The sequence below is a fragment of the Mustela lutreola genome, chromosome 14 (genome assembly GCF_030435805.1).
Source record: "Mustela lutreola isolate mMusLut2 chromosome 14, mMusLut2.pri, whole genome shotgun sequence".
Classification (NCBI taxonomy): domain Eukaryota; kingdom Metazoa; phylum Chordata; class Mammalia; order Carnivora; family Mustelidae; genus Mustela; species Mustela lutreola.
In genome coordinates, this window is record NC_081303.1 from 3,822,218 (window position 1) to 3,847,155 (window position 24,938).

The 24,938-nt window shown below is 39.5% G+C and overlaps 2 protein-coding genes across 3 annotated transcripts in view; one reads left to right on the forward strand and one right to left on the reverse strand.

The window, feature by feature from the left end:
• Positions 1-4,886, reverse strand: part of LOC131815180 (small ribosomal subunit protein uS5-like) — a 44,833-nt gene extending 39,947 nt beyond the window's left edge. Inside the window, 2 exon segments of the mRNA XM_059146880.1 lie at positions 3,206-3,306; positions 4,782-4,886. Of these exon segments, the coding sequence (XP_059002863.1) occupies positions 3,206-3,306; positions 4,782-4,886 (206 nt within the window).
• Positions 1-24,938, forward strand: part of DNM3 (dynamin 3) — a 533,795-nt gene that overhangs the window by 81,223 nt on the left and 427,634 nt on the right. For both annotated transcript variants that reach the window (XM_059147002.1, XM_059147003.1), the window contains exon 2: positions 6,219-6,292. In XM_059147002.1, coding sequence (XP_059002985.1) covers positions 6,219-6,292 — 74 coding nt within the window. The remainder of the gene's footprint in view (positions 1-6,218; positions 6,293-24,938) is intronic.

Here is a 24,938-nt window from a genome sequence, read left to right on the forward strand (position 1 = left end):
AACATTTGTTTACTGAACAGATCATCTGGTTAATGATCATCTGCATCTGTCTTAAAGAAAAAACATATCTATACTTACTTTGTGTTGCTAAGGGAAACATTTCTTTTAACTTGGTTGATGTAGGAAATATGTGTTCCTTTTTTTTTTTTTAAGGTTTCCAAAGGTCAGTTATTTCCTAGTGGACCAATAATAATATTTCTTGTTAGCACAGTTTCTAGAAGAGCCAGTAAGAAGTGTTATCAAGATGGTTCTTATACCATAGTGTGGGAATTGTCTCTACTTTCTGTGCGGGAGTTGGAAAACCATGAAAGAGCATTGACTTATTGCCTGAAGACCAGCTGTTAAGACTGTTCAGATTAATGTTTTATTGAGGTGGGTCCAGAGGGAAGAAAAACACTGGAGTTGTCGCTGCTCTGTGGCATTGAGTGGGAAGTACTCGTCCGGCTTTACAGTCTGTACAGTCCAACTATAAACACATAAACAAGACACTCAGGCAATAGAACGGAGTTAATTAGATGATGCTGAGTCTTCAGATCACTTTTCTTGTTTTTTACCTTGAAGTTTCATGCAAATGAGAAAAAAAGGAGAAAAATGGTATGCAGATTTTGTATTTTTATATACATGACCATAAACAGAAATGTGTATCCACAGTAAGACTAAAGGCACAGTCATCTTTTTCTGCATTAATTTAGCAAAGGATTTTCCCATAAGGTGTACCTATGGGAGAACCAACCACCTATTGCATAGAAAAGAATAAAATTCAAATGGATGGTTGTGTATAATGGCTAATGAATTATTCATGCTTATTTGTATCAGGGCCTTGGCTCCCTGTTGGAGGCACAGATAAGGAACTGAGCTTTCCAAATCTGTGTGGCTGGTCAACACCAAGGGGTTCAGGTGGGGTCTATGGCTCCTCATTTTTAAATTCCATTCACAAGGGACACCTGGGTGGCTCAGTCGGTAAGCATCTGCCTTTGGCTTGGGTCAAGAACCCAGGGTCTTGGGATCGAGCCCTGTATCATCTCCCTGCTCTACAGGAAACCTGCTTCTCCCTCTCCCACTCCCCCTGCTTGTGTTCCCTCTCTTGCTGTGTCTCTCTCTGCTGAATAAATAAAGTCTTTAAAAAAAAATTCCATTCATGAATGTTAAAATATTGTGCATAGAGGCTTTTTATTTTCATTTTTTTTTTTTTTTTTTTAATGAGAGAATACTGCAGTATTACAGAAAACGTGCTGTGGCTATGTTATAGCAATAGTAACAGTACTACTTTTTTTCATTGGTGATTGGGTTTTTAAAAAGTTGCCATATATTGCATTTCATTTGATCCATAAGGTTGTCTCAGTTTATTTATTTATTTATTAAAGATTTTATTTATTTATTTGACAGACAGAGATCACAAGTAGGCAGAGAGGCAGGCAGAGAGAGGAGGAAGCAGACTCCCCGCTGAGCAGAGAGCCCAACGTGGGGCTCGATCTCAGGATCCTGAGATCATGACCTGAGCTGAAGGCAGAGGCTTTAACCCACTGAGCCACCCAGGCACCCCAGGTTGTCTCAGTTTAGTAGTAAAAGAAACCAAGATTTAGAGAGAATTTTTTCCATTCAGTGGTGGGGCTGAGTCTCGAAGCAAAGCTCTCTGGGTTTCATCTGAGGGCTCACCCCTTAGCTTGCACAGCAGCAGTGTGCCGGGCACATGGGCATAAGGTTTTCATGCTGCTGGACCATCAGAATGACTTGAGTCTTCACGATGCCAGATTAGTCACTGACTCTTCAGAAGAGAGAACCTTCTCTCTAGTGCTTTGTTGCGCATAGGTACTCCTATGAAGTCAGGAGAGATTTCCAAACAGCAGGATTTGGTTACCAAATCTTTCGACTTCTGGTGAGAATATGTGTGTTGGAAGTAGGACTGGCGAGAGCCGCAAAGGGGGCCAGGAAGGGCGAGTTAGTAAGAAGGGGGTTGGGTACCTGAGTCCATTTATTACTTTCAATGCAAAGGTGTTTGCTTCATAAAAACGTAGAGAAAGAGGTTAGAGAGATCTTTGGGCTTACTTTTCAGCCGAACGCATGATAATTATTTGTTATTTAAAATGTTTGATACATTATGTTTTGCTTTAATAATGTTCAAAGGGATGGTTATGAAATCTACGTTATAAATACATAGTAAAAAAACACGAGTTGAAACAGACCCCAGCATGAAGGTATCAAGGACCGAATTTTCCTTCTTTCTTCTTCCTTTCCCCCTTCTTTACCTTTTAAAAAATTTTTTTAAGAAAGTATTTTATCGATTTCATTAAATGGCATTATTCAGGCATTTGAAATGCGAATATTTCTCTTTGGCATCTATCTGTACATCCTCAAATCTCATTCAGAGTTCTCATCGCTCCAACAGATTCCCTCCCAGTTTGCTGTGGAGTTTGGTTTTGTTTTCCCTTTATCCGTATGGATTCTCAAGTTGACTTCTTTTTGGTTTTAGACATAGAGTAGATGCTCTCCTTGTTCTAAGATTTAAGTCATTATTGAAACCATTAAAACTAGCACATACTCTAATATAGTTCCCGGAGAATATTAAGAATATTTAATTATATGTATTTAGATGTTTTCAGAGGAGAGTTATGTGTCTGTTTTCTGAACTCCAATATAGTATATCTGTCCCCTCCTTTAATGGTCTTCGATGTGCATGTCTTCATCTTCCTACTAGATTTCAAACTTCCAGTGTCTAATGAGTGTGGGTGATGCCCACAGCATCTCCCTAACATTCTTAATTTCTCAGTGAATTTCTTTGGTGAGTAAATAACGTTACTTCAGATGGCATTTTTGGGAGCAATGCAAGTCCATAATTTCTCTATATTTATTTTACTTGCATAGTGACATTCCAACTGAAACTCAGCCCTTGGAATCAAGGAGTAATGCTTTAATTTAGTTAAGAGGCTGTTCAGTGTTACTTCCTCTGTTAGAATTTACACTAGCACTTGCAAAATAAATTGTTTGTAGTAGGGGAAATTCTGTTTAATTTCATCTCTGCAACTCTAATCTACAGGACCAGTAGGGCTAAAGGCTTGGGTTCTGTGGCATCCTCACTGGACTTTACTGTTTGTATAAGCTGTTTTCATCGAAATCCATTGTGTTGAAGCTCCGTCTACCAGATTTTCCACAGAACTCATAGTATGACCCGTGCCATTATCACCTACTGAAGTGTTGAGTGACGTACCCTGATGTGAGGTCAGTGGCTCTCAGTCCACGGTGAGCGTCAGAAGCCCTGGACTTGTTCAGAGGAGGGATGCTGCACACCTCCCCCTGGGCGTTCTGAATCTGTAGGGTTAGGACAAATCCTGGACGTCTGTGGTTATAACACTTTCTGGTGGTCCTGGAACCATTTTTGAGAAACACTGACATCGAGTCAAATTTATTTGTAATTTTTAAAATGCTGAATCATCCAAATTTGTAAGGCATTCTAAATGGATTTAAAAGCTGTGTTATAGGTTTGTTAATGAATTTGACATTGCACAATCAGTATGATTTATGTGGCATTGAAGAGTTAATTATAAAATACTTTCTTAGCTGGTCTAGTGTATATTAACATGCATTTAAAACACAATCTTGCTGTGCCCGGGTGGCTCAGTGGGTTAAAGCCTCTGCCTTCGGCTCAGGTCATGATGCTAGAGTCCTGGGATCGAGCTCTGCATTGGGCTCTCTGCTCAGCAGGGAACCTGCTTCCCCCTCCTCTCTGCCTGTCTCTCTGCCTACTTGTGATTTCTGTCTGTCAAATAAATAAATAAAATAAAATAAAAATAAAATATAATCTCTATTTGTTTAAAAGCTCCCCTTTTATTTTTTAAGAGAATATTAAATCATTTAATGATTACACGTGATAATGGATGACACACAAACTTTAATCCTACTATAACTTTATCTGATACCATAATTCAATTTAGGTATATTGCATAGAATGTGCCAACAATCTTATTAATAACCAAATAAACTCCTGGACTTTGCTTGGGTGACCTTTTAGTGGTGAACTCCAGGTCACAACACATTAACTGTCAGTTCAACTATACCAAGGTTTGTGGAGACAATGGCTTCTGTGCCCAAGGAGGTTGCAAATAAATTTCGAATGGAACCTGGCATCACCCTGAAGTAATTCTAACTTCACACTGTTGGGGTATTATACCAAGGTGGCTTCAGAGTAGACTAACTTTACGCAGCACATTTAAAAAAACACACATTTATTCCGCATCATGATCAGACTATTACATTTAGCAATCGACAGCATGGGTGCGAAAAAAACCCAAAACAAAACACATCTGCATTAAAACCCTTTGTTGGAATGCTTTACACTTTCCACAGAACAGAAACTAAAATGACCTGTTACACAATTAGTCACAAATATAGTCCTTGGGGTTTTTTTGCCCATGCACATGAGTATTGTGTAAAGCATGTCTTCTTTGTAGCAGCTAGGCCCTGCCACCACTGTGCTTGGCTGAGTTCACAAATCTTTTGTAACCTGTAGCTTCCCTGTCACTTCTCTGGCTCTCCTCTCCTGCTAAGCTTTGTTCCTGGCGGTAATTAAAACCTTATGCCTCTGCCGTAGCGCCTGCTGCGGCTGGAACCACCATAGCCACCTTGGTTTTGTGGTTTGGCGAAGTATCGGCCTCCACCACCATAAGTGCCAGAGCTTCTGCCTCCAAGATTTCCTCCTTTCATGGGTCCAAAATTTGAGGATTAATTGTTGTAATCACCAAAATCATTATAACTTCTGCCACTTCCAAAATCGCTTCCATCATTACCAAATCTGTTCTAGCTGTCCCCACTGTCACCATGTCCACAATCACCTCGACTGCCACCAAAGCCACCTCGACCACTGAAGTTTCCTCCACAATCAAAGTTGTCATTTCCACCTAAACTACCTCCACCAACCCCACCAAAGCTTCCAGAACCACTTCGACCTCTTTGGCTGGATAAAGCAGTAGCCATCTCTTGCTTAGAGAGCGCTTTTCTTACTTCACAGCCATGGCCAGTCACAGGATGGGATTTTTGAATGACAGTCTTGTCGACAGAGTCATGGTCATCCAATGTTACAAAAGCAAAACCCCTCTTTTTGCCACTGACTCTGTCAGTCATGATCTTAGTCACTTTGATGTTCCCACACTATTTGAAATAATCTCTTAGATGATGTTCGTCAGTGACTTCTTTAATGCCACGAACAAAAATCTTTCTCACAGTTAAGTGGGCACCAGGTCTTTGAGAATCTTCTCTTGACACAGCCTTCTTTGCTTCCACAACTCTTCCATCTACCTTGTGTGGCCTCGCATTCATGGCTCCCTCCACCTCCTCCATGGGGACATATGTCACAAGCCCAGAGCCTCTGGAGCACTTGGTGTTTGGATTTCTCATAGCCACCCAGTCCGTTAAGTGTTCCCCAGTGCTCAGAATGGCTCCTCAGACTCTCTTCGGTTGTTTGATAGCTCAGACACCTGATGAAGAGTTTCCGCCGCTGTTCAGGCTCTTTGGGAGACTCTGACTTGGACATGATGGCGGTGGAGGGGAGACTTTACCGATGCTTACTTGGCAGTGTCCACTGGCAGAAAGGACAAAAAAACTCCCCTTTTAAATAAACTCCCACTTATCAGGAATGAGAACACACAAAAATCAAACTTCAGTGTTTTCTCTGCTGTTAATTTCTACATATATGATATTTATCTCTACTTATCCTATATTTTATTGTCACTTTTTATTGGAAAAAAATTTTAGGATATTTAGAAGGCACAATCTATATGCCTTTAATACCTATAGTAATGGTCCATGTTGACCTTGAAGCTGGATAGAGAACTGAATTTTTTAATTATAAAAAGAATGTAAGGATTAATTTCTGTATCACATTTTTTTTTAATAAATGTTGATTCTCTGAAAGTAAAGATAAAGTGAAAATACAAAGTAATTTAATACAAACTTTCATTAATTTCAGCTAAATGAATGAGTGACATATTCTAGAGAGGTCATTGTGATAATACATATGGATTAATATTCAATATAAGGCCTTCCCCTAACCTCCCTTTTTGACTTTGCAGATGCTTCTTTTAGAATATGGGTCTAACATTCTTCAGACATATAATACACTCAAAGGTTGGGAGTTAAGAGAATTACAGTGGGACTTAACTTACAGATTTGTACGTAATCAGAATTATATAAAATGTCTTAATCTAGTCTTTCTTTTTTTTTTTTAGGGACTTTCTCCCTCGAGGGTCGGGCATTGTAACCAGACGGCCTCTGGTGCTGCAGCTTGTTACTTCCAAAGCAGGTAATATATAAGGATGTTTCCACACGACTAATGCACATTCCTGTGGTACCTGTTGCCTCCACTGCTGGGTGCTGGGTTGTAGCAACAGAAACTTTTCTGTGATCCCTCTGCTCTGGGTGGCAGCCTGTCTTTCTCTCCAAATGCTCTCTTCCTCATTGTTCTTTTAATTCCTTCAGTTACAGTAAAGGGAAAATCTTATTTGCATATAGATTTTTAAAAACCTACTTTTTTATGTTATTTTTCTCATTATAATCCATCTATGTAATTTTACAGTACAGTTTGGCTACTACTACCCTCTGGTTTACTTCCTTCAGGCATGGGTGTGTGTGTTTGGGAATTTATTTAAGTATCGATTCAACATGCAGCTAACGCTGCTGTGCGCACACAGTGTATGCGTACCTGCGTCTGCGTCTCAGGTGCTGCGCTTGCCCCGTCCTCAACACCGTGATGAGCTGGTCGGCAAATGAGCTCTGTTTTCGTTCTTATTTCTTAGCATTTGGTGATGTCCTATTTTTTGTGTGCTTTTTTGGGTGTAAATGTAATTTTTTATGAATTGGCTATTTTTATCTTTCCCTATTTCTTTTTGTGGATTTTACTATTTTTCTTATCAATTTCTTTGAAAGCATTTGTAAAACCACACCTCATAAATTGCAAAAACCAAAGTCATGAAATTTTACCCCTTTGTTTTCTTCTAAGTATTTTATAATTTTGCTATTATATTTCGGTCTTTCGTCCATTTTGAGTTAATTTTCCTATATGGTGTGAGGAAAGGGTCCAACTTCATTTTTTGCATGTGAATATCCAGTTTGTTCCAGCATCATTTATATGTTTTTGGGACAATTGTTGAAAATCAGTTGACCATAAATATATGTGTTTATTTTTACTTTCTCCAAGTTTTGAAATTGGGAAGTGAGAGTCCTGTTTTGTATTTTTCAAGATTACTTGGCTATTCTGAGTTTCTTGAAATTCTATATGAATCTTAGAATCAGATTATTTTATCCCAGCAATGCAAGGTTGGTTTAACACCTAAAAATGAATTAATGTAATGTGTTGTATCAGTATAATTAAAAACAAGAAATCACAGGATCATCTCAACAGACTCAGAAAAAGCATCTGAAAAAAATACTACATTCCATCATTTTTAAAAAGATTTATTTATTTATTTGAAAGAGAGAGCAAGAGCGAGAGCACACATAAGCAGGGGGAGAGGCAAAGGGAGAGGGAGAAGCAGATTCCCTGCTGAGCTGGGAGCCTGATGTGGGGCTCCATCCTAGGACCAGGAGTGGATCATGACCTGAGCTGAAGGCAAAGGCTTAACCATCCGAACCACCCGGACAACATTCCATTATTACAAAAACACTCAACAAAATAGGAATGGAAGGGAACTTCCTTAACCTGATAAAGGTCACAGACTAAAACCCACAGCTAACATTGTGCTTAATGGTGAAAGACTGCATACTTTCCTTTTAAGATCAGGAACAAGACAAAGATGTATACTTTTGCCTCTTTAGTCCACTATTGTGCTGGAGGTTCTAGGTCAGGGAGCTGGGCAAGGGAAAGAAATAAAAGGCATCCATATCAGAAAGGAAAGGGTAAAATAATCTCTGTTTGCAGATGATATGATAAAGTACATAGAAATTCCCAAGGAATCCACCAAAAAACTGTTACAACTAATAAATGAGTTCAGCAAGGTTGAAGGATACAAGATCAAACTACAGAAATCCATTGTATATCTGTAAACTTGCTATTAACAATCAAAAAATGAAATTAAGAAACTAATTTCATTTACATAGCATGAAATGTAAATGTAATTTCATTTACCTTTACATTTCATTTTTATTCAAAAATAACATACTACTTAGGACTAAATTTAACAAAAAGAAGTGTGAAACTTGTACTCTGAAAACTACAAAACATTGTTGGAAGAAATTAAATTGTATCTAAAGAATTGGACAAACATCCTATGATTTATTTTCTCTATAAAAGTTTTGATGTATTGAAGTTTTACCCTTTATGGTTGTAAAATCTATACTTTTTTTTTACAAAGATTTTTAAAAAAATATTTTATTTATTTATTTGACAGATCACAAGTAGGCTGAGAGGCAAGCAGAGAGAGGAGGAAGCAGGCTCCCTGCTGAGCAGAGAGTCCGATGTGGGGCTCGATCCCAGGACCCTGGGATCATGACCTGAGCGAAGGCAGAGGCTTTAACCCACTGAGCCACCCAGGCGCCCCTACAAAGATTTATTTATTATGGCACAGGACTGGTTCAGGCCTGGAGTCAGGGAAGAGGGGAAGGGAGCAGAGAAGCTGGAGGACAAGGAGAACCTGGCTTCCCCACCATCCACCCCCTTCTCCCCACCAAGATGTATACTAGGCACTTTGCTGGCATCAAAGCACAAACAAAACACAACAAAGAAGCCTCTGCTAGTCCATTTTCCAGGCACCCAGGTTGGGGAGCAGGGGTGATAGGGGAAGATTTCCAAAATGTTGAGTTTGAGGAGAAGGATGCTTGAGTCTTGGGCCCTGGTAGAAGCCAGAGAGGGGTGATAACTTGAAATCCCGCATAGGGGAGGGGGTGGAGAAGGATCTAAGGGCACCTACAGGTTCTCAGTTCCCTCTTTCTCCAGAACTTAGGGTCCTGCTCTGTTGGTTTCCTGTGTCTAGGAGAAGGGTCTGGAGAGTAGAATTGTGAAGGATAAACCTTTGCCCCCCCTTACTGGACTAGCCGGTGCAAACTCTCTCACATCCCACCTCCCTCTGGGTAAATGGGGGAATGATGGGCAGGGGTAGGCATCAGGCAGCAAGTGCCCAGGTACTCTGGGCATCAGCCAAAGGTGAGCAGACAAGAAACACAGAGCAGCCCTAAGTCTTCTAGAAGTCAGAAGCCACAGCCCTAGCGAGTGAGGGGGAAGGGAATAGAATAGGGTGGGGACAGACTTCCTTCTGAGCTACGCAAGGCCAGGTGCCTCTGCACCTGGCTCAGGTGGGTGGGGCGCTGTGGTCCCTCCCCAGGCTCATTTGGTGCCAAGTCTTCCAGTTGTTCCTTGGAGCTTCTGTCTCTCTGGGGTTTATCCAGAGGAGGTGGGCCCTCCCAGGGTCGTTCCAGACTCTGGCTACAAGCTGTCTTCCGCCCAGCTGACCCCTGCTGTTCTGCAGGACTTCAGCCTGGCTGCCCTCCTCCTCCTTTTCCTCCCCCAGTCTTGTTACTTCTAAGCCCCTGACTACTTTTTTCATTACTGAAAATCATATGTCACGTACCACCTCTCTTTTCATGCAAAGTAGAAATTCTTCCCTCAGGGAAAACTTACTGTTTTCATAATCAGGAACCCCAAAAAGGAGTTTTTATATTGCAGTACCCTAGCTGATGGAGGTGAGAACTATGCTTATTTTTTTTTCCCCACTCTAAGTGAACTATTCATAGAGCAATCCCATGTGTGACTATAGACTTGGGTTAATGGAGGGTCAACAAATGACTGAATGAAGTAAGCTGGGGTGTATGTCACTGCTCATGTAATTTGCTCGTGTTTTGGATCCCAGTTGGGATCAGTTTCATAAATAACGACTTTCTCTTGATAGATTCATTCATCCCTCCAGTGCATGTTGAGTTGATTGCCGTGTATCAGGCAAATAAACACGGCAACATGGAGCTTACATTCTAGTTGGGGAGAAACCAACAACCACCAAAAAACCAAGATAAATCCCCCCCAAACCACAGAATGTTAGATGATGAAGACAACAATTGATCCATGCTGTTATTTGTGTAGGCAGAGGGAAGTTCAAAGATTCTAGGACGGGAGCTACTTGTGGGTTTGAAGTTTAACAAGGTTGCCAGTAGGGCCGGAGTGGAGAGAGGCGGGACAGGACAAGACGAGGTAAAGGAGACGGTGTTGCTCAAACAGTTGCTCGGGTCGGTCTTGTGAGCCAGGAACCTTGAAACAGAGGATGGTAGTAGGATGAAGGCCTTAAAGCAGGTGCCACTGCATGCGAGAGAAGGAAACAGTAGTGTGTTCAGGGATTGGATAGTGGGTCCAGATAATGCCACTACTCAGGAGGAGGATTCAGGGATCCCTTTTCTCTTGAAACCACGTGGAAAGAGGAAAATGTAAGTCTGCGCTTTTAGTGGGAGAGGGTCGTGGGATTCCTCACTTGATGACTTTATTTTCTCCAGGAAGGAGACAAGATAGTTGCTAATAATGATCATTTATCTTCTAATTTCCATTTGTGTGTCAGTCATTCCTCTTTCATGTCTTCTTACACTGGTCAGTATAAGACTTCCAGAATCGTGTTTTTGAAACTCGTTCTGGTAAAAATGCCTCCTGTGTTAAATGATGCATACATTATTTACTATTTGTTTTTCCTGGTAAAGAACTATTTTATTCCTAACTTTAAAATATTCCTAATTTTAAAAATATTTTAAAACAGGGCACCCGGGTGGCTCAGTCAGTTAAGCACCTGCCTTCGGCTCAGTCATGATCCCAGGGTCCTGGGATCGAATTCCGAGTTGGACTCCCTGCTCAGTGGGGAGCCTGCTTTTCCCTCTTCTGCTCCCCTTACTCTTTCTTTCTGTCAAATAAATAAAATAAAATAGTCTTAAAAATTAAAATAAAAAAAATTAAAATAATCTTTAAAAAATTAAAATAAAAAAATTAAAATCTAACAAGTAGAAGAGTGCCTGTTTGGCTAAGTTGGTTAAGTGTTTGCTTTCAGCTCAGGTCATGATCCGAGGGGCCTGGGATTGAGCTCGGTGTTGGACCCCCTGCTCAGCAGGGGGTTTGCTCCTCCCCTCCTTCCTGCTCATGTTCTCTCTTGCTATCTCTGTCTCCCTCAAATAAATAACAAAATATTTTTAAAAACCCTAATAAATAAATACATAATTTTAATGAGTGGCATTTTGACATTTATTGAAATGATCATTTAAAAACTTTTTGATAGGATCACCTTTACATTTATAGATTTCTCATTTAAGCATCCTTGCATTCCTAAGATATACTTGATTTTAGGAACGTACTCTTTTACTGTACTCTTAAAGTAATTCCACTGATTTATCTAGGTCATATAGATACATGTATATCGAATGTCATGTTACATTCTTCATATGTACATCACTGTCACGTTATTGAATGAGATCGCTCCTGGTCGGCATAAAATCAGTTGAGTCGCTCTCTGTCTCTTTTCACTTTCTTCTACTAGCTTTTGAAATTCTTAAAAACCCAGTGATGCATTTTAGTTTCTGTTTCCAATTAAGGAGGGCTGCCAGCCTGGATTTTTACAAAGGGTTATGTGTTAGAGAGAAAGGGTTAGGGGTTCAGAGACAGCAGCTGTGGGCAGTAAGAGCCTGGAAGAGGTAGACTGGAGGCTGTGGTTGCCGTGGGCCCAGAGGCATGGCACGTCAGAGCATTTAGGGAATATTCAAAACCATGTGGATACTTCCTATTCTTTGTTTTGTTTTGAGAGAGAGTGAGGGAGGGAGCATGGGGGTGAGGGGTGAAAGGTGGGGAGAGGGGAGGGACAGAGGGAAAGAGAGAGAGAGAGAGAATCTTAAGCAGGCTCCATACCCAGTGTGGAGCCCGATACAGGGATTGACCTCACAGTCTTGAGATCATGACCTGAGCCGAAATCAAGAGTTGGACGCTTAACCGACTGAGCCACCCAGATGCCCCAATACTTACCATTCTAATACAAAGATTTTCCTGTTACAATTCTAAGAAACTCTTATGAAAGTATTGCTAAGCCCCAGGACAGCTACTATTTAGAAAACCACAGTACTGAGTAGTTGCCCTATTTTCGAGCATCAGGCATGTATCAGCACTAGGCAGGAACCTTCTGAGATAGATGTTTCGATTCCCATTTCAGAAACAGAGCCCCAGCAAGGGTAAGCAATGTGTCAGAGGCCACACTGTTGGTCGGAGTAGGGGTTGTTACTAGTAGCTTTCTGACACTGATTATATTGGGTCTTAAAAATAGGAAGCTCTAACTTCTTGCTTTATTTTTTTATTATTTTAAAAATATATTTTTTAATTAAACAAACTGTACACCCAACATGGGGCTCGAACTCACAACCATGAAATCAAGAGTCCTAGGCTCTACCAGCTGAGCTCGCTGGGTGCCCCTTGAACTGCTTTATATTTGCAGGACACACTTTCTCTTCTCACTAGGCTATTGTTTATGTAAGGGAGCATCAGTATGTGAATAGTAAATACAGAAATGATTTGGCTAATTCATAATTCTCATTTACTTTGCAGCATCACGCTCGTTTACTAATATTTAACTGCTTGTCTCCATCTGCTGCTGTATTAGTTACTAAGTGAAGCCAAGAAATTAATTATAGACCCTAAGTCTTATTCTGTATAATTTGTTGGTTTGGGTTTTTTTTTTTTTATGGATTTTTATTTATTTATTTGACAGAGAACACAAGTAGGCAGAGAGGCAGGCAGAGAGAGAGAGAGGAGGAAGCAGGCTCCCTGCTTGAGCAGAGAGCCCTATGCGGGGCTCTGAGCTGAAGGCAGAGGCGTAACCCACTGAGCCACCCAGGCACCCCTCTGTATAATTTGTTTTAGGAAATTTAGGACTTAGTACAAGAGAGCATTCCATAAACATCACACAGTGTTGTGGGGAGGGTGAGAAAAATCAGCATCTCTGTGATTTTATTAATAAATGTAAAAGTTTTCATTAAAGATCATGGTAATTTGGATTTAGAGACAGGGATTTCTGAAGGTTTTGCTTGAAAGGACAAGAGCTGGACAAAGCCCCGATGAGATGTTGGGTACAGACTATGGTGTCAAGAGCGAGGGAGTCGATAGAGGGTCTTGGTAAAACAAGGAACAGTTCACCGCCTTTGGGCATCCAGGGCCATGTTGTAACTGGCTTGTACCGGCTTCTGAGACCCAGTAATGCAACCCTCTTCTCATCTCTGTATTCCCTGACCTCATGGTGGTTGCCTGAAATTGGTCACGGTGGGAATATTTACGGTGTGGAAATAGGCACATGCTGCAAACCAGGACTTTTGTGAAACATTTGCCAGCACACCGCTGGTTTGCTTCTCCTTAATACCTAGTCTCACCGTTACTGGTTCAGTGACATCGCAAACTGAGAAAGCAAATGGGTCTGGGTATAATATTTTTGCTGAACTACTGAGTATGTTGAAAGTGTCACTACTTCAAGAAACGATCTATTTGGAGTTTGAAATACCACCTGAAGGATTGAATCTGTCACTCCTTGCATTAAAAGTTACTGTTAAGAACTTATGACAGTAAAGCCTGTAGGTCATGGTTCAGGATAAATGGTTTTGTCTCCTAGAGAACTTCTCTACGTTAAAATACTTCTCTAAACACTATTATATTGCCTCATGCTCTTTTATTTCAATGTCATTTGTGTAAGAAAGAAAGATATTACAAATTAGAGCTTTCAGAATGGATAAATTAAAGTTAATTGTTCATATTACAGAAGTAGTCTTTCTTTTGTGAAAGATTTCCTTGGCATTTCCTCCTTACATGCATGTCAAATATATTATTACTTCATCAAAATTTGATTTACCGCCTTTGTGTTACACTTACTGCACAGTGTAACATGTCCATAATTCAAAAATTGCATAAGATGTAGTTTATTAGAAAATTATTACTATTCAGTGTTTGGGGTGCTTGAGTTGTGTTAAGTGACCATTTGAACAAAGATGTTCAGTAACAGAATAACAGAAGTCAGAACACCTGTTTCGGAGGCACCAGAGAATCAACAAGGTGAGGTGGGGACAGAGTCCAGGTGGCGGGTCTGAGAGGCAGCAGGACGACTTGTGAAGGCGACAGATGAGCATGTTCTAAGTGAGGGGCTGCATGCTGGGGTCTCTTCGGGGCAGCTGTGAAAGGATCGTGAGTCCAGGTGGGGCTGAGCCAGAGTGTTTTTGAGGAGACTGCTTCTTCCCACCAGAGTCAGGGCATAGTTAATTCTAGAGAGAAATGTCACCTTCTCACAGGTGAGCTATTTTAAAGAAATGTGCAGGTTACCTAGATTTGAAATCCTGAAGTATGTACAAAGACCAGGACTTATTTTCTAGTTTCATAAACTATATTGATGCATACTTAAGTGGAAACATTCAAGTATTTCTTGAATAACAACATTGAAGATATTTTAAAACGGACACGTCTTATTTGTTTTGTATTTAAATCTCTGAATTTAATTAAAACTGATATTTTAGAATAAGATAGTCTGTTTTTGCAGAGGATTAAATGTTTATTTTCTTTTCATTGTAACAAGTTAACCTCATGTGAAAACAAATGTAATTCTGAAAACATTCTTTCTTGACCACAGCTTTGACCTTGTTCTGCTTCAGTGCTGCTTTCCTACTGCTTTCCTTCTACAGTGCGGGTTACCATATAAAGTGCAGATTCATGTTTCAAGTCCCTTGAGTATAGCTCTTCTTTAAGTTTAATGTTCATAAGATTCCTGAGGATCTCTGAGTGTTACCCTGAAGAGTTCTGATTCAGTAGGTCTGGGGCGAAAGCCCTGGGAAATAGCTGCTGTTCTTTGAGAAAACTTTGGGAAACGTTCATAGCAGTTTCATCTAATTCTTTTCTTGTTGTTTTCTTTTTCTAGATAGCTTTCCTTCTTCCTTTTAATGGCTCCTTTTTTGAGATTATTACCTATTACTCTTTTAAAAATTGTCTAAATGTTTGGTTATGGGGTCTTTAGGCAGGTCTAGGCACTCACTGCGTTCGGAACTGTGTTCTCCTGCGGGCAGACATCTAGCTCAGACACCAGCACATCTGGCTGCGGTATTTGAAGAGCGCGAAGATCTTTTCTTTCCAGCTTTATCTTGATGTAATTGACATATAACACTGTGTAAGCTTAAGGTGTATGATGTAGTGACGTGATATATGTGTATCTGAAGATTTTTGTAGACTGTCAGAAATTGAGATTCTAATAACGTCTGATTTTGTTGTTACATGACTAACCTACCTTCCTGGTGTAAATATACAGAGAACAAAAAAATCCAAGTGAAATCTCTCTCTCTCTCTCTTTTTTTTGGGGGGGGGGAGATTTTATTTATTTATTTGTCAGAGAGAGAGAGAGAAAGCGCGAGAGCGAGCGAGCACAGGCAGACAGAGAGGCAGGCAGAGGCAGAGGGAGAAGCAGGCTCCCTGCCGAGCAAGGAGCCCGATGTGGATTCGATCCCAGAATGCTGGGATCATGACCTGAGCCGAAGGCAGCTGCTTAACTGACTGAGCCACCCAGGCATCCCCAAGTGAAATCTCTTTAACAGTAAGTGCGTATCCACTCATCCATTAAAAATGGGGTCTTCCATGCTGCCTTGGTGATCATAGCTTTGTAGTAAAGCTTGAAATCAGGTAACGTGCTTTATTTTTGTTTTTCAACATTTTCTTAGTGATTCGGGGTCTTTTCTGATTCCATACAAATTTTAGGATTATTTGCTCCAGCTCTTTGATGAATACCTGTGGAATTTTGATCGGAATAGCATTACAAGTATAGATTGCTCTAGGCAGTATAGACATTTTAACAATGTTTATTCTCCCGATCTAAAAGCATGGAATGGTCTTCCATCTTTTTGTGTCTTCTTCAATTTCTTTCATGAGTGTTCTGTAGTTCCTTGAGTATAGATCCTTTACCTCTTTGGTTAGGTTTATTCCCAGGTATCTTATGGTTCTTGATGCTATAGTAAATGGAATCGATTCGCCAAACTGTGGAAAGAACCAAGATGCCCTTCAACGGACGAATGGATAAGGAAGATGTGGTCCATATTCACTATGGAGTATTATGCCTCCATCAGAAAGGATGAATACCCAACTTTTGTAGCAACATGAACGGGGCTGGAAGAGATTATGCTGAGTGAAATAAGTCAAGCAGACAGAGTCAATTATCATATGGTTTCACTTATTTGTGGAGCGTAACAAATAGCATGGAGGACATGGGGAGTTAGAGAGAAGGGGGTTGGGGTAAATTGGAGGGGGAGGTGGATCATGAGAGACTATGGACTCTGAGGGGTTTGAATTGGCGGGTGTGTGGGAGGTTGGGGTACCAGGTTGGTGGGTATTATAGAGGGCACGGATTGCATGGAGCACTGGGTGTGGTGAAAAAATAATGATACTGTTATGCTGAAAATAAATAAATGAAAAAAAAAAGAAAAAAAGATAAAAGTCAAAAAAAAAAAAAAAAAAAAGGGTCTTCCTTGATTTCTGGTAAGCCCAGGAAGTCTCACTGATACCTTGGGATGTCACATGGTTATCAAGCACAGATTTAATTCTGGGCAGTATAACTATCAATAATACATTGGGATCTGTTTGCTGGGGTTTTGGGCAATGGGGATATTGGGTTTTCTAAGAAGTTTGAGGATCACTAGCATAGAAGGGATTAAAGGGATGGTTTTTCCTGGGGGATGCTTCGGGTCATTATTCCATGAGTATGGGACAAAGTGTAATAAATAAAGGAACTCCCAAAGGTCCTAGATAGAATAATATTCTTGTTAAATGGATAGAGATGTTGAGACTGTATATATGTATTAAGGTAATACTTTGTCCAAATGTTCCCACTTTTATAATCTATTTCATGGATAGGTCAAATGGCTTTCAAGATTCTTATAAGCCTTATTTTTGAGGGAAAAAAATGTAGTTTATGCATTTTCATCCAGACCTACTTTAAATCTGGTTGGTTGCATGTTTCAGGTTATTGTATAACTCAAGAAATTTAACTTGTCTTCATTTTATGCTTGGCTATCAGGATCCTACATTCAATTACTGATTATATTCACTTTTCTCCCCACCCCCCAACTTCTTTTTGCTGACAATACTCTAAAACTGTTATTTTTACCAACTTTTCTTTTGTTGTCCTTTTTTCTTAGCTTAAATAGAAGCTACCCATTGATTAATAGACTTAGAATTTCTAGTTCTCAGTTATATATCTGCCATTTACAAAGTCCACAGCAATTTTTGCTCAACTCTCAAAATTTTGAGAAAAGTCAAAGAACTATTCTAAGCAAACCTGACTTAAATTTTATTTCTTCACAGGCAGGTGGCTGCCCTTTAATGCCATGTTTATTTCCATTTAGGAAGGAAATGATTAAATTAAAGGTATTGCGTTTCTCTTGAAAAGAAATGAAGAAACCTGTATTTCAGTAGAATTCTAGCCCAGTTTGTGGGGTTAAGGTGACTATTGAGTTGGCAATAATTTGTTGTTTTTAAGGTCTGCTTGTTTCTATTTTATTTTAATCAATTGATTAATTATAAATAGGCTCCATGCCCAGTGTGGAGCCCGAAGTGGGACTTGAGTTCACAACCCTGAGATCAAGATCTGAACTGAGATCAAGAGTCGGACACTTAACTGACTGAGACACCCAGGCGCCCCATCTATTCTATTTTAAAAGAAAGCATTGAGGCTTTTATCGGCCTCAAGTTTCTAAGCCAAAAATTATAGTTATCTGACCTTTTGCTGCATCTAATGTCTTCCAGAATTATGTCAGCTTAAAGAGACCAAATGGAAGGGTGATAACAAATTTCTTCCTCTTGGGACTTCTCTTTCCTTCTCTAAGCCTTGTTCTCCCAGTTTTAAAATTGGATTGTCTGGGAATAATTGATTTTGAAGAAGATGAAAAGATACCCTGTATAGTTGTTAATATCTGTTTAAATCTGAGAGGGGGAGGTGTGGTTTTTATTGAATAGACTTATGTTACATCATGCCTATGACTAATAGTAATTATTACTTACCTCCTCCTTCCTACTCTCATTGTTTCTACTTGGGCTTCTAACAATAGAAATTGTAGATCACGGATGTCCCTGTATTTGCATTTGTTGGATGAGTTGTCGTCGTCCGGAAATCATTTTCTTTGCCTTCTCCTCCTCTATGGGTCATGCCTAATCTTCCCCAGGGCCACAACCTGCATCCTCCTGCCTGTGACACATTCCTGTCCGCGGTCACTTGGCCAGGGGCCAGGGTGCATCATAGCATCTGTGGAATCATACGGCCTACAGACTTAAGAAATTGGTTGTTCTGTTGTCTGAACAGCATAGAGTAGACCATCGCTGAGCTACAAGATAGTTTTGTAGTAACTGAATGTGTTTATTTGGCCAAGTGAGCTAAATTCACATTAAGTACTTTTAAAGTGATTGTGTTAGTTTGATACGAAATAATATCCTCCAAGCCTGATGGAATTTCTTCTCATTATTTTCCCAAAGTATATTTGTTTGGTAGATTTTTATCTTCATGCTTTTGCATTCACTCATCTCTTCATTAAGTAGATGTTAAATGCCCACAAGGGTACCACACAACAGAGAAGTTGCCAGTATGTGTCCTGTATACCGTGTTCCTTCACCTGTCTTCGTGTTACTATTGCTTTGGCTAATATTTAAAGAGACCTCTTTTTTTTTTTTTTTTAACCTCTACATACGTGACAGAAGCTATGTGGATGGAATTGCCTCTCGCTGGACTTCAGTTTTTAGAGTTCCATTATATAGGAATTTGGGATCATGCAATACTTTGTAAGTATTAGGGCTTAGCAGCACATACCTCTGTAAGGCATGTCAAAAGCAAGTTGAGTCTCTATCCTGCGGAGGGTCTCGAACCTAAGGCATGTCAACCGTGATTTCCATTCTGAATATGCATTTACTCTTGTTCGTCTCACTCCTCATCAGAACCCTTTTTCTTGAAATGTGCATGATATATCTGACTCTCCATCACTGTCTTAATATTTCATTTTTCCAATTTTCTGTGTACATGTCTGCCAGTGTTCGTATTAGTCTCATGCAGGCTTTTCCTTGACTGAGTATAAGTGCAGGGTTCAGAATAAACATCAACATACTTAAATATAAAGCAGGTCTGTTTTGATTTGCAAGGTTGGTGTGATCTTGAGATGTTGCCTGACTTGTTTATTATCTAAAATATTACTAGGCTTGGAGCGCCTGGATGGCTCAATTGGTTGAGTGTCTGCCTTTGGCTCAGGTCATGACTTTAGGGTTCTGGTACGGAGCCCCCATGTCGGGCTCCCTGCTCAGCAGGGAGCCTGCTTCTCCCTCTCCCTCTGCCACCCCTCCTGCTTGTGCTCTTTCTCTCTCGGTCAAATAAATGAATAAAATCTTTTTAAAAGGAAAGTATGGCTGGCCTTTTAAGTAAATCTTTTAATTATTTTGTATCTATGCTATTGAGATTGTTAAAGTTGGGTATTCAGAAAAGTACATATGTAAATAACACTTATTCAACAGCTTACTGAGCCCCCTCCTTCTGATATGAGAAGGTTACTGAAAGGTATACAAAGATATATATACGAGACACAGTCCCTGCATTAAACAGGTGATGCTGAATGTCCAATAGCTGAGAATATCCACGTCCAGCCAGAAATAATTCCTGGATAGTATAACAGCAGAGAGTAAAACTATGGGAGTCATTTGAACGGATTATCACACTGAGGGAAGTATACATACTTGAACCGCCAAATGAATGAGAATAATGAAGGTGGATGTTCAGAGGTTGGTCCTGGAGGATACTCTGCAGGGGAAGAGTAACATTGTGTGTCCCCTATACTTCAATTTAAAAGAAGAATAAAAAAATAAAATGCATCAAAGTGATCACTAAATGATTATACTTTCATAAAGTCCTGACATATTATTTTCATTTATTTTTAAGATTTTATTTATTTATTTGACAGAGTGAGAGATTGAGAGAGCGAGCGAGTGAGCACAAGCAGGGGGAGTAGCAGAGAGAGAGGGAGAAAGCAGACTCCTTCCGGGGCAGGGAGTCCAATGCGGGGCTCGATCCTAGGACCCTGGGATCGTGACCTGAGCTAAAGGCAGACACTGAACTGACTGAGCCCCCCAGCTGCCCCTGTTACATTAATTTAATATAAACATATAGCTATAAAATTTTCCATGTGTTAAAAAAAATTCTTGTCTGCTAATTCCATCCTCTTTGTAGTTTTTGTGTCTGTTCTTGCTGAATGATTTTTATTCTGTTATGGCTCCTACCGTAACTGAATACTGGCCATTGTGAATTTTATGTTGTGCTGGATTTTGTTTTAATAATCTTGGGCTTTGTCCTGATCTGCGATAAATTAATAGATGTCAGTTTGATCTCTTTGAGGCTTGCTTTCAAAATTTATTGCGATGGCTCGAGAGCAGCCTTTGGTCAAAGGCACATTTGATTTCTTTAGTGACTCTACTTGAAGTCTGAGGTATTAGTAAGTATTTCCATTCTGGATTCTTGGACCACCAACTATTCCAAGCCTGTTGTGAGTTGACATTGTTCCTCCTCTCCTTTCTGGTGGTGCTTTCTCCAGCCTCGGCAGTGTCCTTCCATGCATTAATCTCTGTACAATTCCCTTTTCTTCAATACTTGAAGAATATTGCTACACTAAATTCTACCTGCCTTGGCTTCCTGGAACTCTGCATTCTGTCCCTTCATCTTAGTGAAGTTGTAGAGGTTTGTATGGATTCTGCCTTCCTGGGCTGCAGCTTTGACATCTTCTCTAACTATCTTGCACTGCCTGTTGTTCAATGTAAGAACACTCTTCTTTTGTGTATTGGGTCCTATTTTCTAATTTTTTAAGGTGGGAAGGTAAATCTGATTCCTGATACTTTATTATGGCTGGGAGTGGAGGTAAGACTCAGTTAACCTTTTACTCCGATTGTTAATGATCAACATTAGAATCACATTGGTTTTCACTGCTTATGAAAACATTTCCCGGGTTTTGATCATTGGTTTATGTCTTTGAGGGGATGAAAAAAACCTTACAATTATACCTCCCAGAAAAAGAGTTTACCTTACCCAGAAAAAGAGTTTCTTTCACATCTCTCTCCTCTGTGTAATATGTCTTCCACTTAAAGGAGCTACCAAAAAAATACAGAATACCAGATGAGTAAGGAATTTTTTTTTCAAGTTAAAACCACCAGATTTGCTAAAATCTTGATGGTGCCTCCTAGCTACTACAGGGGTGTGAAATTCAGATATTTTTACATAACGGAGGGAAGCTACCTGGTTGCAAACAAGTTGATGGGACTTGGGTTTGAAGTTGTCACATTTAGAGCTCAACCTGATATGACAATGATATGACAGTGTCACCATATTAGTGGTCACCATCAATATGGCCTCTTCTTAAGAAGAGTCTTAGAAAGAATTTTGTCGGGACTGTGTATTGGTGCTTGCTTTTGCTTACTTCATCAATTCCTGGCTGTTGCAAAAGAAAATCTCAATGTTGGTCTTAGAAGGAATAATATCAGGGATAATAAGGAAGTGAAATTCATGAGGCCATCTTCTCGTTGTGAGAATTATTCATGTAGCTAAAATAGGTGGCTTGGCTTCAATTATTCTAACTGGTGGAAGTTATATGTTTGATGATGCCAAGTCTGAGAACCTCACAAAGATAGTTATTTAAAGGTGTAAACACATTACAGAAGTGTGGATTCAGATCTTTAATTTTAAGTTAAAATTAAATGACCCTAACTAAATGTCTCTAAGTAAATAACCAACGAAGGGGTTATTGGGTGACCAAAGAAGCCAATGGATAGCCATTTAGACTTCATGAGAGCCGTCTTGTGTAGGCTGTTGATACCTGTATATTTCCATGGAATCGAGGGAGACTAGTGGAGCTGTGCCTAGCTAATGATGATTGATAAACATCCTTTCCCTGCTGACTTGCTTTTGGGTGGGCAGTAAGGTATTTGTGAAGTTGTGGTAAGTGTGTGTGTGAATATGTTCAGTACTATGAAGTATCCATTTCCATTTCCATTTCAGTTGGTGGCAGTGGTGGGATCACCATGCAATGACATTTATCAGAAGTGAGACAGAGGAGTAGGGTGCAGCTGTTACTCTGATGGCAGCATGGAGGTAGACCCGGTGGGGTTTGTGGTTCCTGTTGATCAGGTGGCTGCATTTGGCCTGAGGCTTCATTTCTTCTCGTTATGCCTCTAGCTTTATCATGAGCTTCATTAGATTTTTAATCTAAAGGGTGAGTGTGTGTGTGTGTGTCCACTATACTGTCTTTAGGTTAATTTTTTCTAGTAGGTTTTGTGTGTATGGATGTTAGGGAAAAGGATGTGTATTATCCATCAAGACTTCTAATTTGATTGGGCTTAGATATTTTTCAGAAGCATTACTCATATGTGAATGTTTTTAATTTCATAATAGGCTGAGAAAAATCAGTATTTCACAGTAAATAATGAACACTTTTGACTTTACTTTCAAATGATTATTGATAATAATTTCAAGTATATTAATAATAATAAGTTTCCTTAGGTATCTGTGCAGAATTTTTAGGGCTTTTTAAAGATATGAAGTAGTTAAGTAAATTAAATTTGTTTCCTTTGGCCCCAACCTACCATATCTATATTCATTTTTACTCTATACACTATCTCATCTCTCCCAGGCTCCTGAGTTTTCATGTATTCTGAATACCTGGAGAGCCTTTCCAAGAGCATCTAATAAGTTCATTTATACTCTCATACAAGTAACTGATACAATTTGAAGTGTTAATATCCCAAAGGCCTTTAAACTTTAACAAAAAAAATGAGAAGCCTTACTTACAAAAATTAATCTCTTTTAGTGGGGTTTTCTTTTGGAAGGGGATGGTTTTTATTTGTTTATTTTTAATCTGAAGAGTCTTTTTCCAAGCTCTTAAAATCATACCACCTAGGTGGCTATGGCTCTGCTTCTACCTAGAGTTAGCACCTTAATGTAATTCCATCTCCAGTAAGTTCAGAGTTCTTCATAAATTATTACTAACCTTTTAAACACTCTATTTGTAGTGAACAGACAGCATTTCAATCTGTTGACAGCTGATGAAACAAATACAACATTTTAGAGAAACAAAATAATGTCCTTGAAAACACTTTGAAAAGTGTTAATGCATTATACAAGCAAGTTTTTATTGGTAAGTTGCTGAAGATCTGACAATTTAAGCAACCTCACTAAATTTTTAATGAAGGTACTAATTTATAATGGATAAGGAAAGTAGGAGAAGTTAATACTGATATGTTCTAAGAATGAGCTGGGTTAAGAACCATGGTATTTCTTAACTCTAGTGCCTAAGTCAGACAGTCTTTTTATTTTTTCGGGTTCTGGTGTTTGGGCACGGAAGGGAATGTAACGGACTGCCAAATGGCTAATGCCAGGTTGAGAATATATAGGCTCACATCTGAATGAGCTTCTCACTGATCTTATCACTTTTGGAAAAAGGAAAGCAGCTCTTCACTGATAACATGGGTAATTGAAAGAAGTGCTGCCAAGGGAAACAGCTACTACTTCTCGCTGGTTCTGCTGGAACCCCTGTTAACATACTTCCTCCAACAGATGAGTTTCCTGATGGAGCCGAATTCCTAAATGATAATCTAACCAAAATGCTAAGTGACTCGTGTGGTTAAAACAGAATCCAGATAGAGGAAGCACTAAGGTCAAGATTTGTAAACTACAACTAAATTATGAAAACTATTCTACTTCCTAGTATTCACGCATTTAAGAGGTCTGCAAAAAATGCAGTCTTATGTGACTTCCTCAGTTATGTAATTTGTTTAGATATATTGGTTAGGAGCTGAAAATAGAGCTACCTCGGACTTTTCTATTTTTATATTAAAGAGAGTATTCTTATCTGTTGTGATATTTTTCATAAGGGAAGAGTTTATAAAAACCAAATCGTGTTGTTTTTTTTTTAATTGTAGGGAAACTTCAAGAATTTACTGATTTTATGAAATAAATAGTCATACCATTCATACAGTGTTATTAATATGAGAAATTATAGAATATATTAATTTATATTTTAACTTTTTATTTAAATGAATATATATTAAATATTTTCAGCAAAATATTGCTAATTGTACCAGTAATGGAAGCATGTTAGCTCATGTTAAGTTTTCCCTGGGTGGATGTGTGAATAGAAATGTTCGATATGGGCTCTCCATCCAGGGACAAAGATCAATAGTTTGCTAAAGGTGGGAAAGGGAGAGTGGGACTGCCAGTGCAGGAATAAGGAGGGGTGGCAATTAAGTACATGAAAATAAGTTCAACATCATTTGTCAGTAGAGGAGTGCAAATTAAAACCGTAACAAGATAATATACCTATTAGAACGCCTAAAATCAGAAAGATTGTCTGTACAAAGTGTTGACTAGGACGTAGAGGAACTAGAATGCTCATACACTGCTGACGTCTAATGTAAAGTGGCACACCACTTTTGGAACTTTCTTAAAAAATGGAACATACACCTATCATGTAACTAGCCAATCTACTCTCAGGGATTCACCCAAGAGAATTTGGTGCATTTGTCTTCTCAGAGAGGTGTGCACAAATAATCAAAAACTGGAAACAGCACATGTGGTCATCAGTGGGCAGAATGGATAAAGACATCGTGGAACCTTCATGCAAATGGAATACAGAATAGTTATAAAAGGCACGAATAACATGGATGAACTTCAGAAGAATTATGCAGAGTGAAGAAAGCCAGACAAAAGGAGCACGTGTCAAATTCATTTAAATTTCTAGAAAACGGAAACTAATCTGTAGTGGCTGAAAGTACATCAGTGTTTTGGGGGTAGGGCGGAGAGTGGCAGGAGGGAAGGATTCCATAGTGACATGCGGAGACTTCTCGGTAGTGACGGGTGTGCTCTTGATCACAGTGATGGGTTCCCAGGGTATGCCAGTGTCAGAACATCGCACGATGTTGTAAG